Source organism: Melospiza georgiana, chromosome 6, assembly GCF_028018845.1.
Source record: "Melospiza georgiana isolate bMelGeo1 chromosome 6, bMelGeo1.pri, whole genome shotgun sequence".
Classification (NCBI taxonomy): Eukaryota; Metazoa; Chordata; class Aves; order Passeriformes; family Passerellidae; genus Melospiza; species Melospiza georgiana.
In genome coordinates, this window is record NC_080435.1 from 13937591 (window position 1) to 13951877 (window position 14287).

The following is a 14287-nucleotide window of genomic DNA, read 5'->3' on the forward strand; positions in this document are numbered from 1 at the left end:
GAAAAAGCCCTTTCAAAACTTCTAAGGGTAATATAAAGATTTACCTTCTTATTTCAGTCTGCTAGATCTGTTTGCAAAGGTGACAGCTTGCTACTGGACAGAGCCTTAACATTTCAGGCACAGCATTTACCAAGCTATGGCATTACTCTATCATGATTAACTGCACAGTCAATCACCAGATATCCAAAGACAGTCTTCAAAGCCCAGCTTGTAATTCCACACTCTCTCAACTGTGTATTTATGTGACAAATTTCCAGCCATTTTTATAAATATATGGATTGTTTTAATCAGTTTTAATTTTTAAGAAGTAGTCTGGAATGTTCATCTGAATAGACAGATGTTCATATGTGGAAATGAGTCCAAAAAAAAAAGAGATACAACTCCAGCACCTGCTGTTAGATAGTTCTCCACCTACTTACAGCATTTGAACAGTCCCTCTGAAGCTGATAATTTTATTGAAGTACCTAAAATCATGTCCTCAGTTCTGCATTTCCAGACTTAAGATTGTTACTTTCATTTTTTAATTATTTCTGCTTATGGTATCATATGAAGCTCAGGTATCTTAGCATATATCTTAGAGTTACAAAGTATCAGATAAGTTTATCAAAGTCTACATGCAATTTACATTTATTGTTTTAAAGACAAAACATCTCTTTTAACTGTAAAGGAGAGATCAAATAACTGCACAATGCACAAATGGTTTTATCCAGGTCATGCAGAAAATACTGTTTCCCAGTGAGCAGTTACCTGTTGGCAAAAAGTACTCCTCTTCCACACTTCTGTTCTGTCCTGAAGGTCTGACTGGAAAATAGGAATTGTCTGATTGTTATCACTGATCCTTCATGCCCAAATCCAGCTAATTTAATATACTGTGCCTGAGTGATACTGTCCACCAAACCCCAGAGTGTGCCAAGGAATGATTACCCAGGGCTGCACAATGGTCAGAGTGCAAGAGGCACCCCTTTCAATAAACACAGGAGCATGGTCACTGTGTTTGTTTTTATTTAAATTTTATCAAAGAAAAATTACAAATGGGAATGTCAATAACTCAAGCAAGTTTAAGTCCAGATTATGTGTTTGTCTTTTGAGTTCAGCTGTTACTAAATAAAATCTAGGGATTTTCTTTTAATTAGTCTATATCCATGCTCTACTGTTTCTATTGCTGTAAGAACAGACAGCAGACAGAGATCAGTTCCTAAATATTAGAGAATTTTTTGTCAGATTAAAACTCTTTCAGCTATTTTTACTTTACAGATGAACTCCATGTAGCTTCTCTATGCTTATACTGAATGAGAATTCTCCTAATTCAAGCCACTCTCAGTTTCTTCTGTCTAAATAAATGCTTATTAAAATAAATTTTCATTTTATATAATTATTTTTCTTCTACACCTCCACATTTACCCCAAATGGGATAAAGAAATTAATTTGGCTACTGGACTGCAACAAGCTTTGGAGTACAGAGAATTGATTTTTAATGGTTTGCAGAAGCAAAGCATATTTTACTGTAAAACCTTAAAAATATGAATTACTAGGAAGATTGTCTGTAAATAGACTAGGAGAGAAAAAAAATCAGAATATTAGGACTTGTGTCCTTACTTATTTTGGAAAGGATCTTGTGAAAATTTTGTGTTTTCAGAAGGGCCATAGCCTTCTGTATCCTGTAGCAGAGTAACATCATATCCCATAACATATATCATGTTTGCATGATGACATTTATTCCTTCTTGCCATGGACATGGAAAACTAAATGACTATTGAATTAAATTCAAATTTAGAAGTCAGTGCCTCACATTTCTTCAGAAAAGGACATGTGAAAATTGTTGGCTCTGCCTAAGGGTTGATGTAGCTCTGTATTTTATTTCCAGCAGTGACCATTAAAAGCTTGCCCAAGGCAAGACTGCCATCAGATCAGGCATTTATACTTCCACAGATATTCTCTCAGTCTCCAATTATTTTCAGTTCAGGGAATTATGTGAGGCTATTGAGATTTTTCTGCTTACCACTCCCTTGTGCTCTGGCTTCCAAGTCCTTGTCCACCATCATTTTGAACAGAACCAAAATTTCTTTGTAGTAGAAAATTCAACAATAACTACAGTCAAAAATTGCCATTGAATTTTAATTATGAGTTAACAGTTTATGGATACCTGCCTTTCCAACCATACTTCTGATAGCTAATATTTTAAATATTATGCTAATTCCTTTTGTTTTGGCATTGCAGATTGTTTTACACAAATAAAAGAGCAGTACCTTACTATTTGTATTTTTCATACTCAGAAAGACTAGCACAAATTTACAGTAAGTAGGTGGCTGGAGTTAATTTTGCATACAGATTTGGATTTGGATGGATGCACACAAGTCATTCTTTGGAGTTCAGGGTAAACTGCTGGTAAACTACCCAGAAGTGTGGCAGCAGCTGGCACAGCTGAGCACTGAAGCAGAAATCTGTCCTACTCTGACCCCACTCTGGCTGCTGGATATAAAGATGAGGAAGAAGTATTCCACACTCTGATTCTCCATTTGCATATAAATTTGTTTTAACCTGAAATCTTTAAAATAATTTTCACAGACCTAATCTACATGAAGAATGAGCTTTATTTAGTTTCCTGAATTTTGCAATATCAAAAGAATCCATATCCTAAATTTTCAGATAGTATTACGCAGTAATATGTAGGAATGAAAATCAAACATATCATACAAATTACCCCAATAGCATATTTCTAAATGTGGAAGGCTATTAAACTGCTCACAGTTTCTATCCTCAGGCATCAAAACCTCAGCATGGTACACTGAAGCACTTTCCATTTAGTTTAAAACTTACCCCAGTGAGGCAATGCATTTTTTTTTTACAATCTTTTTACATGCAAAGTCTTCTTTAGGAATTTCTAAAATTTAATGCTTCAAAACATATGCTCCTTGAGGCAAAGACTTATTTTTATTATGTGGTTTGTACAGTGCCTTCTGCAATATGGACTTGATACTGAATAGAGTTGTCACTCACACTTGAATGCAAACATTAAAACCAGGTCAGACACTTACTTCTTTGTAGAGATTCTTTCTGTTTTTGGAGAAGAATGGGGGACCAATAATTTCCTTCAAAAGCTGTGAAAGGAAAAATACAACACAAGGAAGTTATCCTCTGAGCAAAAGAAGTTGAATATTTGTATATTTATTTATTTTTAAGCACGCTGCAAGCCAAAGCAGGGTCAGCACATACGAATTGTGCTCTGTCACACAAATATGAATGACAATTATAATGGAAAATCACGTAATTCCTATTACATAATTACGTGATAGAAAATTATTCTGTACTGGACAAATGTTTCCAAAATTTGCCAGAAATTCAATGCAATATGAGAGCTGCTACACTTCATACTAAAATCCTATGTTCCTGTTAAAAAAAGCGGGATAAACCTTTACTTATGTTTTTGAGTTCTTGTTTCACCATGTGGGTAGAAGTAGTGGAAGGAATAGCCAAAAGTGTGAAAATATGGGGAATAATTGTCCTGTGTGGTCTTCACAAGAGCCGTGGGATCTGGAGCTGATGACAGGAAATCCCCAGGCGTAGTTGTTGCCTTTGCTGTTCACGTTAAGGCAGAATGATGTAAGCTGTCACCTGCTCCCTTCCACACACCTCTTCACAAAGCCTGGTTTGGTTAGGAGAAGCCAAGGAATGTTGAGCAAATGCTGACTGCAGTGTGGTTCCTTTCCCATGTCAAATGCAGACCTGCTGCATGAGCACAACTGCCCCATGTTCTCACACATACCCAAAGGCTCTTTCACCCAGCATTTTCCTCCAGCACTGCTGAAGTGAGCTCTCAGAATCAATAGCTGGGTGGTAAAAAACCTAAACAAGATGCAGGAATAAAGATCTGAGGTGCTTCAAAAATGTGCCACTCAAATTTAAATTTTCTCGTGTCTGGTATTTCTAAGATAGCAGGAGCAAAGTATCTTGTAGAACCCATGCAATTCTTTATTACCTGTTTAGGATCTTTTGCAATATAGAAAATGTTGTGGCAGAAGGTTTCTTTCATCAAATAAACCAGGCAAAATCCACATAAATATCTATATATACACCACAGCTCTGCAGGGTGCTGTTGCTTCCTTGGATACTGCAGTGAGTAGAAGCCTCCAGGGAGCTCACCAGCTGGAGCAGACTCTCAGCCAATTCCATGCTGTGCTGCTGAAGGTGAGGTAGTATTTGCCATGTGCTACCTCCAGGGCTGCAGGAAAACAGGTGAGGATCTGCCTTTTATGTAAGGCTAGGTTAAAGCACAAGAGGCAATTTTGGAACTGAGTGTTTCAGCACATCCTTTTGCTTTGGATTTCAGATTCAGACATCTCTAACATTCACAACAGTTTATACCTCAATTCTTCTATGAAGCAGTACTTGCTAAACAAAGATGTTATCTGGATAAATTAATCTAAATTTTTAAGAGCTAAAATACTATACTGGTAGAATTGCATACAATAAATATTTAGGCATAAGGGATATAAATCAAGGATATAAATTCAGTGAATTGAGTGCTCCCATCCTAATTGTTCTAATAGCTTAAAATGGCATTTATCTCAGCCACTCCCAAGTTGTCTGACACACTCATCACAAAATCATTCTAATCCTACTCATGCTGCCTTGTTGTCTAGAACTGGTCAGCCCTGGCCAATAATTGTTTGAGATTTTGCCAGAGTTTTAGAAAACCTCCACGGTTGGCCTGCAACTCAGTAGGCATTTCTAAAATGCAGCATGATCCTTCCAAGTTCCTAGTGAACCGTGCATCACAGCAAGCACATCACAAAAAGGAACGGTCAGTTTGTGGCTTTCAAGCTAACACTCTTCATGCCTAGAGTTGCTGCTGCCTTTTTTGAATGCCTGGATTTTGATACCTGCATTTGTTCAATAATCTAGTATTGGCTTTATAGTTTTCCAATCATTACAGCTTAATCCTAAACTTTAAACACCAATGAATGGGATTTAGAAGTGTATAACTGCTGCCTTCCAAGGATATTAGATTTGCAGGAATTGCATATACACCTAAAACATTACTTCAAGTCAGATCTATCTAGAGAGCTTGATGTAAAGTAAAATATCTAATGGACAAAAATTTTAGACTAGAACAGACAAATCAGTTCACAAAGCTTGTTTGATAGCTTTTCAAACTCAAGCACCTAAGCATGGCAAACAAAATTTAACATTAACTTCAGGTTTTGTATTTAGATTAAATTTGAGCATAATAATCATCCTGGATTATATGGACATGCACAAGGGTTAGATTGAAAATAACTATGGATATGAAATCCACTTTAACTTTTTGCCCAAAGACTAGCTAATAAAACAAATGCAGAGCCATTTGGTGACTATCTGCCAATCAGTATCCTGTCAGATCAAACTATTATACTAATTACAGTACAGTAATTATTCTCAGCATATACATTCTTTTTCTCACACTCAACTCTGAAGAGAATAGTTAAATCTTCCTGGCAACACTATCAACAAGAAGCACACAAAATGGCAGATCATACAGATGTAGCAAGGACTATGGCTATGCAGAAGTTGTATTTTGCAATCATGTAAGATTTTTTTTCATTTAAAAAAAACTGTCCTAGTGTTAAATGAGATTTCTAAAGTACTGAAATCTTCCTTTCTGACATTTTTACTATTACTGCAAGTATTCTGTTTTCCTTTGAGAAATGACATAAAATACTTATTTTAAATTATCTCAACAGAAATACTTATTTTGAATTATCTCAGTAGAACTTTACGCAGAGTTTCACTTCTCTTGGATAAAGGAAGGTTTTACTTCCAATTCCCACTCTTCTCCAGCTGGCCAACTTCCTTGAGAATGATATCTGTTGTTGAAGTGCAGTTTCTGTGTGGTCAGCCTGTCTAGTTCACAGCAGCAGTACAAACCAGGGAACATGACGTACTATGAAGAAATCAGTAATTTTGTTCCTATACTCTAGTTACTTTGAAACATCCCTATGGGAAAATACAATTTTATGTTGTACTGGCTTCAATCAAAGTATTTCACATCAGATAAAAAAAGGAAAACAAAACACTGAAATGAAATCTTTGTACTTCCAACTTGCAGAAATAATTTAAAACCTCTGTTTTGTAAAGAGTTCTGTTTTTCTCTTCTAATTGGAGACAAACAGAAATGTTGAAATGTCAGATGTTCTGGAAAGGACAAGAGCTTTAAAACAAATTATAGAAGCCTAAAATTCAACTTAACACTGAGGGTACTGGTAAAGCTGTAGCTCTAATATGAGTTATTAGTTGCACATGTTCATGATGATTTCTCCTCAGTATGAAATTTTTACCTCCCTTTGTCTCTTGCAAACACAGATATGTGAACAGCATAAATCAAGGTGACTTCCTAGTTACATACTTCATAAGAAAAAGTATGACTGTACACAAACCTCTCAAAAGGATCCATGCAGTTTTGATTATTGAAATAGCTAAAGAGGTGAAGCTTTGATTTAATCAATGAATCAGCACCTCTTATTACGAAGACTAGAACTAACAGTTCTAATCAGGTTTCAAGTTTCTGCAGATTTTTTTTTAACTCAAGCACGTTTACTGATTTTCTTGTTATCACTTTCCATAAGATTCCACATCAAATGATCAAATATATGTCCTTACAATCAATATCTATATTTCTACCTAGAGACAGACTCAAGGTACCGAACTTGGATGCAGATCCATAAAGAAGAGAATTAATCCTGGCTTTGACTCATTCTGAGGATACAACACTTGGATCTAGAGTTCAAAACAATGAGCACCCTGCATCTTGTCCTATTTAAGAACGTACAAATCAACATCCAAAAATTGCCTGATTTCAAACCTTTCCTTGACAGAATGAAATCTGCTTATTTTCAGAGTCTCCAGTCTTGTGAGGCATTCCAAGGACTGAAATGTTGACACATCCCAAAGGAAAAATCTGCTCTGTAAGAATTTTCTAGATCCTGCTTCTAGGGTTTTTATCTTTAAATTCAACATAGTCCTTTGTAGAAAAAATCTGTTTTGGGATGGCCAAGTTTACATATAAAGCTTGTGTCTGTGTAAGTGTCTACAGCAATTTTCTATTTGATTGCAAGTATTTCTATCAATACATCTATTATCTAAAACAGGAAGTCATGTAGATGAAAATCTTGCTCTTGCAGGTAGCAAAACTTGGGGTTAGGACTCACATTCAGGTACGTGACTTGATATTGGTTACAATGGTGCCAATAGAGTGAATGGAGTTACACCTGATTTATAACAATACAGCTGAGGTTAGGAATTGGCTCTGAGAGTCTACTAAAGGGTTGAGTTGCTTATATTTTAATTATTTTCATGCTACAGTTTAAGCCAGTGATTTAAGAGCAATAAATGTCCCCATGCAATTTGAACTACATGATTCATTAAATGCTGTAAACACAACACAGAAGAAATAAATTTAACTTTGTTTCACCTAAAGCAAGTGAAATATGCTTTCCAGCAGCTTGAAATCTTTTCTTGAAATTCTAATTGTAATAACTGGTAAGTAAAGAGAATATACAGAAGAGATAAAAAAACAAACAAACAAACAAAAACATCTTAAGCCACGCCAAACCATGGCAAAAAGACTTTTTCTCCAAAAATCCACAGGTAATAGGACAGGAGGAATAATGAGTAAGGTGGCTGAGTAGCTACAGAGCCAATGAACTTACCTATGAAATCTTCTTTCAGAAATTACAGATTCATCTGGTATACAGGTGGGTTGGATCAAAAAAGTAAGACAGACATCTTAGAAAGAGTGAAGGATTGTACTGAATAATATATGGAGGAATACATCAAGAGTGATGTAAAATTTTTAGGCTAAGAACCATTTGCCTGTTTTCCAGCATAGGATTTGTTCATAATTCTTCAAAAAATTAATGCCAACACAATGCTTATACTTAATGCTTTTTGCAGTTCACATAACAAAGAAAAATGATTTTGATTACCACTCAACACAGAAGATATACAATATATATCTGCAATGACATCGCTAGGACACCGGATCATGAACATCTGAAAGATGAAGGCGCTTGGCAACTCGGAAATACAACAGCAGTCCATTAAAAATATTTCCTGTAACTAGGGAATGAGTTTTAGGGAAGAATCCAACAAATCAGTGACCAACTTTCTGAAATAGTGAAGAATGAATTATTTTATTTCAGCCATGTACTTATTAAATAACCTGTTGTGTTTTAAGATGAAGCAGAAGAGAAGAAAATATGTTAACTGAATTCTGCAGTTTGTGGGAAAGGAGAACAAAACCTGAATCTCATGTGATGTCATACTACAATTTTCCTTCAAGCCACGTACCAAGAGGAGCCCAGGCACCCCGGACTTACCGGCAGAGTGCAGGAAACTGCAGAAGATGAGCAGTACCAGTGTTGGGAGCATGATGCACGCCCTGCCTGGGCAGTGTTCTCAGTGCTCCCCTCTGTTCCAAGCAGGCAGTGCCAATGCTGCCACCTTCTAGGCTACCCTCTTCAAGCTTGGATGCTTTATATATAGAATTGCAATGCCCTCCCTCATTCCCACAGCTTGCAGAAATTCTAACAGCAGAGTACCCGCCAAACAGGATCTCCTCTTTATCAAGTTCAACACACCTAAAAGCCACTTAGAAAAAGAAGAAAAAAGAAAATACAAACCTCCTCCAGTTCATTATCATTCTTACAAGGCTTTTATAATGGCTTCTATTTGCAACAGCTCAAACACTTTTACCTGCCTCTACTGAACAAATCTGGTATTATACCCAAAAGCAATAAGACAAATAATACACAAATTATGATCACTAGCTGATAAGGAAAGGAATAATATTGGACTAGCACACAAAGTGGAAAAATGAAACACAGGGGTTTTGGAACTGCTGAAAAGACTGTGTGAATAAAAGATGGTGAGACATGAATGAACGGAGATACAGATCTCAGATTTTTGTATTAACTCCTCTTTCATTAACTTCCATTCACTCTCCTGGGTGATTGTGTTCATCTCTCCCTCGTGTGACTTTTCAAGCAAACTAATAAATTTTGCCTGGGTAAAGAGGTCTATCCATGGCACAGCTGATTTCCTGATTGCAAGGGAGCTAAGTAAGCCCTTGCCCACCACCTTAGCATTGCCAAGGACAGAGGGCAAACTGTATTCCAAAATGGGGCAGACTATTGCACTGTGGTACTTTGGAACCTTTCACAAGATGATCTCCACCTTCCCACCAACATCACAGATAACTTCTGTTACACTTGAATCTCTCCATATTAGAGGTGAAATGTTCAATGCACTGGATATGTTCAAAACATCACTGCCACCACTGATTTGACAGTAAAATAAGAACTTGCTTGATCCTGTAATTTTTCATTGGCAAAATATTTGCTTGTGGAAAACATAGCCTCAATATAAGAAAACGTTCCCTATAAAATATAAATTGCATGGGTTATCTCTCCTTATGAATTTCTTCAGCCTTTCCTGTTTTCACCTATGCAATACTGAGGTGAGCCTCTGAAGAAAGTGGGAATAAATGGGGCCTTTTCCTCGGCAGTCTGCCTGCACAAGAGGCGCCTGCTCTGTCATGCCCACCAATATCACAACAACCAGATCACAATCCATGCCCACAGCTGCCAACACTGCGTGTGCCCTGGTGCTTCCCTGTGCTTCCGGCATCCAGGGGCAGTGCTTTAAAGGTCAGAGAAGGGAAGGGGAGGGAAGGTCAGGCCAGGGGAGTGAAGGGATAGGGAAATTCTCAGAGTTACCTCTTCTGAGTGGTGGGAAGAAGCCCAGGAAAGACACTGACTTAACCTAATTTCAGCCATAGCTCAATGTGGTTGTAATTAAAAGGAGAACGTTAAATTTTAATTGTCATGAAGGTTTGCCTTTTTGGTTTTCACAGTTGTTTTCCCCCCCCCTCACTACTCCCCTATTCTCTCCCCAACAACAGAAGGTGAATGAAGTATATGGCCGTTGATAATAGAACTGTGACCCCAAATTTAAAATTTTTGCTGAAAATTTTCTGCATCTGCCTTATAAAAGCCCTAAAGTAAATGAACAAAATCACTTGTGACTCCTGAAAATCATGATCAAAGTGAAAAATAGTAAGTCCTCAAAACAGCCTCTAAGCAGACTGATTCCATGATAAATACATAATTATGATTTCACAATTGTACCTATTACAGTATTTCTGGCAAATCACCTCTAAGTTCTTATGAAATCCAAAACAGAATTTCATTTTTAACACTTCTAAGAAGCATCTTCTTTATGAAGATAAGGGAGTGCAGTGCTCCACATCAACTCAAACTTGATAACTGATAGTGTCAGACAGAAATTTACCTTTCTCTGATGGAAGAGAAAAAAAAAACATCACTGTTGTCAAATAGAATTTTTTTTTGTAATGTATGTTCATAATCTTTCTGTCAAGCAGTAATAAATTAAAACAGCTGACAACAATGAGCATTTCATTACTTCCTCATTTAAAGAGCTGGGCACTTTGGAGCATCACTTTTACTATCAAAGGTGGCAGACAGAGACATCATGGAATTAAGATCACTGGTAACAGTTAATTTTCCTTTTTTATCACCATAGCTTCAAGCTTTTCTCTGTAGCCCTTATATTTACAGAAATCTTTTATATCTTTACTATATGGAGCTTACAAAATTCTCAAGAAATGCACATACTGACAAAAGCTATTACAAATATTTACTCAAAATATTGTTGTTTTCAGTTCCCTGTATTTGTAGCAACATACTTAGCCGAACTCATTCTGTCTGAGAAGTCAGGATAAAGATATTACCTTCAGCTTTCCTGGAAGGAATTTCAGTCACTCAGTCTAAATACTTATGATTCAGCAAGTTATTATTTTATGGAGACATCCCATGATGATGTGAACACAGTTAATCAAAAGCATCCATCTACAACTGCATTTAAGTCAGGACTCTAGACCAAGGAAAGAGCATTTGCTTGAGGACTATGAGTAGTGACTGAGTTCACAGTACACAGATAATTACTTTACATGGAAGAGCTTTGTGAAGAACTGCATGCCCAGCTGTAGTGAGATAATGATGCCTCTAATTAATGTGGATTTTTTCCATTTAATAATTATAATTGGTTTAGAACAACATCATTTATCAGAAACTGCTGTTGTAGAGGAGAGCAGAGATTGTTGTGGCCATATTTAGTATCCAGGAACGGGTTCTCAGTATTGAAATACAGTTTAGTCTCCAGCATCATGTACACTTCTGGAAGATTTTTGAAATGTCAAAGGAACTTATGTAAGCCAGACACTATGCAAATTGAAAAAGTCATAACACTTTAACTAAGTAATAGACTATCTTGTCTACAGTTTAATTACTCTAGGAATTTTTAGGTATATCAATTACAGAATATTTTGATGCTTTTATGCATATTGCTAAGAAAATATTCCACTTCCTGTAATATAGTAATTGTATATTATTTTAGCAGCCTTCATATTTCTTGGATAAATAGCTACATATCTTTATAAAGAGTCAGACCAAAATATAGCATTTGATTACCCCTAGTCCCTGTGGGTGTATAAGTAATTTCCAGCTTTGGAAGCTTTTGCCTGTAAGTTTCCATTGCTCTCAGTGGAATGCAAAGATACAGGCTTTACAGATATAGCAATCTGACACAACAGCTGAGGGGATGGGTTTTGTCTTTGAGCTCTGAAATTTGATTTCCTGTCTAATTCAAATTTTGAATTTAAAATTGAATCATTTTAAGATAAATTGTTTTAATATGATGCTACTAAAATCATCTGTACTTTAACTTTGTACTTTAATCAAACTTTTTAAATCAAATCTGTACTTTAACCAAACTATTTTAGATGCCCAGCCTTCAAGTAATTGTTTTAAAATATTCATGATTGAATAATATATGTAAAATGAATATAACATTTATTGTCTCATAAATGCTGTATCAGAATTACATAAAATAAGGCTCTTGAAATCAGCTGGGTTATCTTTTATCCTTTATGACTGAGACATTCACTATGACTGCCAGGGCAACCTTGGTTTCTATCTACAATCCAATGAGCTGTAAAATTTTTGTAGGACAGTTTGACAATCCAGGGTTCTTTTGGTATAGATTGTCTCAAGGTAACACTATTTATTTTCTGTTAGTGGAACTTACCTTACACAAGGTAATTCCATTGCCATTCCACTTTTTAAAAACAAGCCAAAAGCACAAAATAACTGGCATTAATGTGCTAAACAGAAGAAAACAAGCTCCCATTTTTTCTTCCTGTTTCTCATCCTTGTCTTTCAGGTAATGTAGCCAGGGAGCAGAGGATCACGCTGAGTGCAGCTTCCCTGGGCTAAGCTTATGGCACCTTCCAGGGGCTCCTGTCTAGTTGTGTGAGTAGCTGGCAGGCACCACACGGCCAGCTGGTTGTCTCTTTTGCCAAGATGCTTTCCAAAGAATCTGGCAGTAAAACAGATACATATTCTGAGAATGTTCCAACTGTGGTAAATAAGAAATTTTTGGCTGAGAAGTATTCACAAAAAAATCATGACCAGCTTATCCCTCATCCTCAGCCTATGTCCCAGCTTTAGAACTTCCTGGTATTTAATGCTGTGTGCCTTTCCAGCTGCTTTCCTTAAACAGTGTGTATAGATGAAAGTGAACAGAAATTAAGAAATAACCAACAGCAGTCTTTCACTGTTCCAAAAGTAGCACTCTTATACTGTTCCAAAACTACTTTTGAACTTAAATGACTGTAGAGCCAAGTTTTTCCCATATACCTGTTAGAAAAAAAAAAGTAGAAAATAGTTTAAAATCATGCCTCTAAAAGTGGTAAACACTTCATTGATTAGTACTTAACTTTTAATTATAATTTGTTGGGGACAATGGCGTGAGACCTCCCTGTGTTGGCTTCATGCCTCTGGCACTCCCTGTGATGAATATCTCAGATATGTAGCTGTGGGGACCTGGGTTGGTGCAGCTCACTCTTTATGTCCTGCCAACACCAGAGGCTGACAAAGCTGCCACTCCCACAGTTCCCTGAAGCGTATCTGCTGCCCTGAGGACAGGGACAAAATATTTCAAGTGTTTCTGGAGTAAAACCATTTTGGGGGAAAAAAAGGAACCACATGAAACAAAGCAAGGCCTGCTCCCATGATACTGTGTTCCCCTTCCTGCACAGGAACACTGGGAAGACAAACTCTGCTTGCTCTCAGCTCCCACACCCTTCTCCTGCCTCTGAATCCTGTGCTCCTGATGCTGGACTCAAACCGGTTTGCATTCTGATCTCTGGAGTGGTTGGGGTGCCCACTTTGTTCTGTAAAAATCCTGAATTCTGGTCACTTTAGCTACAGAGCTGACAGGAGAGAACAGAATAATAGGGTTGTGGAAAGAAACCGCAGGAGGACTGTCACCTCTATTCATGTCTGTCTCCCTTTGACTTTTTAACTAAAATTTCTCTCAAACACTATGATCATGAACAAAATTCTGTGCAGATTCTCTTAAGGCCGAACTTATCTCCTAGTCATTAAGGAATCTGCAGAGGAAGACTGTTTCTCTCATTTTCATTTGCTTCTAATAGAGAGAAAAAAGATTAATGATGACTTCATATAAAGTCTAGAGACAGATCAGACTTGGTGCTGAGCTAAATCCAGACGTGGAGTGCTCCTTTTTTTTTTTTTTTTTTTTTCCCAAATAGAAAATATTGAAACCAATTTGATTTTACTTTTATAATTCCTAACCTATATTTTTCCTCTGAGTTACATTAACATGGAGAACGTTTATCTGATGGACAAAAATTGGTGAAAGCACAGGTCAGGATTTTTTTCTCTTTTTTGGCCTTTTGGCTTTACCAACTAATCAGTATTCCTTTTCTAAGGGAAATTCAGGGAGTTTCCTGAATTATACATCAGCTCTTCTCCTGGGTAGCATGCACTTTGACTCCATACTAACCAGAAAATAAATGGAAAGCATTACTTATGAAAGCAGCAGTGGCTCATATATTTCTAGCTTAGTTAGAACTCAGTTCAGTAAGTTATTTAAAACATCCTAAATTTGCTTAATTGCTGTACTCATAATTGCCACATAACTAAGCTAAACTTGTAGTTTGTAATTAATGTTCAAACCGGACTTGGAAAAATAAAATTATTTGCTTCTTTTTACATCACAGCTCTGTTAATTTAATAATCAGATAGATTTTGTTACCAGATATAGCATGAAAAGCAAATACATTGTGTGAACCAGGAATTCATTAAGTACAAGCTTTCACCTCTCCTGGTAAGGAAGTAAAATAGAACCTGTATTTACACAAATATTA

The 14287-nt window shown here is 36.6% G+C and overlaps 1 protein-coding gene across 1 annotated transcript in view; it reads right to left on the reverse strand.

Moving 5' to 3' along the window:
- Window positions 1-8406, reverse strand: part of MUC6 (mucin 6, oligomeric mucus/gel-forming) — a 49718-nt gene extending 41312 nt beyond the window's left edge. Inside the window, exons 1-2 of the mRNA XM_058025776.1 lie at window positions 8355-8406; window positions 3036-3098 (exon numbers count right to left, since the gene is read on the reverse strand). Of these exons, the coding sequence (XP_057881759.1) occupies window positions 3036-3098; window positions 8355-8406 (115 nt within the window). The remainder of the gene's footprint in view (window positions 1-3035; window positions 3099-8354) is intronic.
- Between the last annotated feature and the right edge of the window lie 5881 nt (window positions 8407-14287).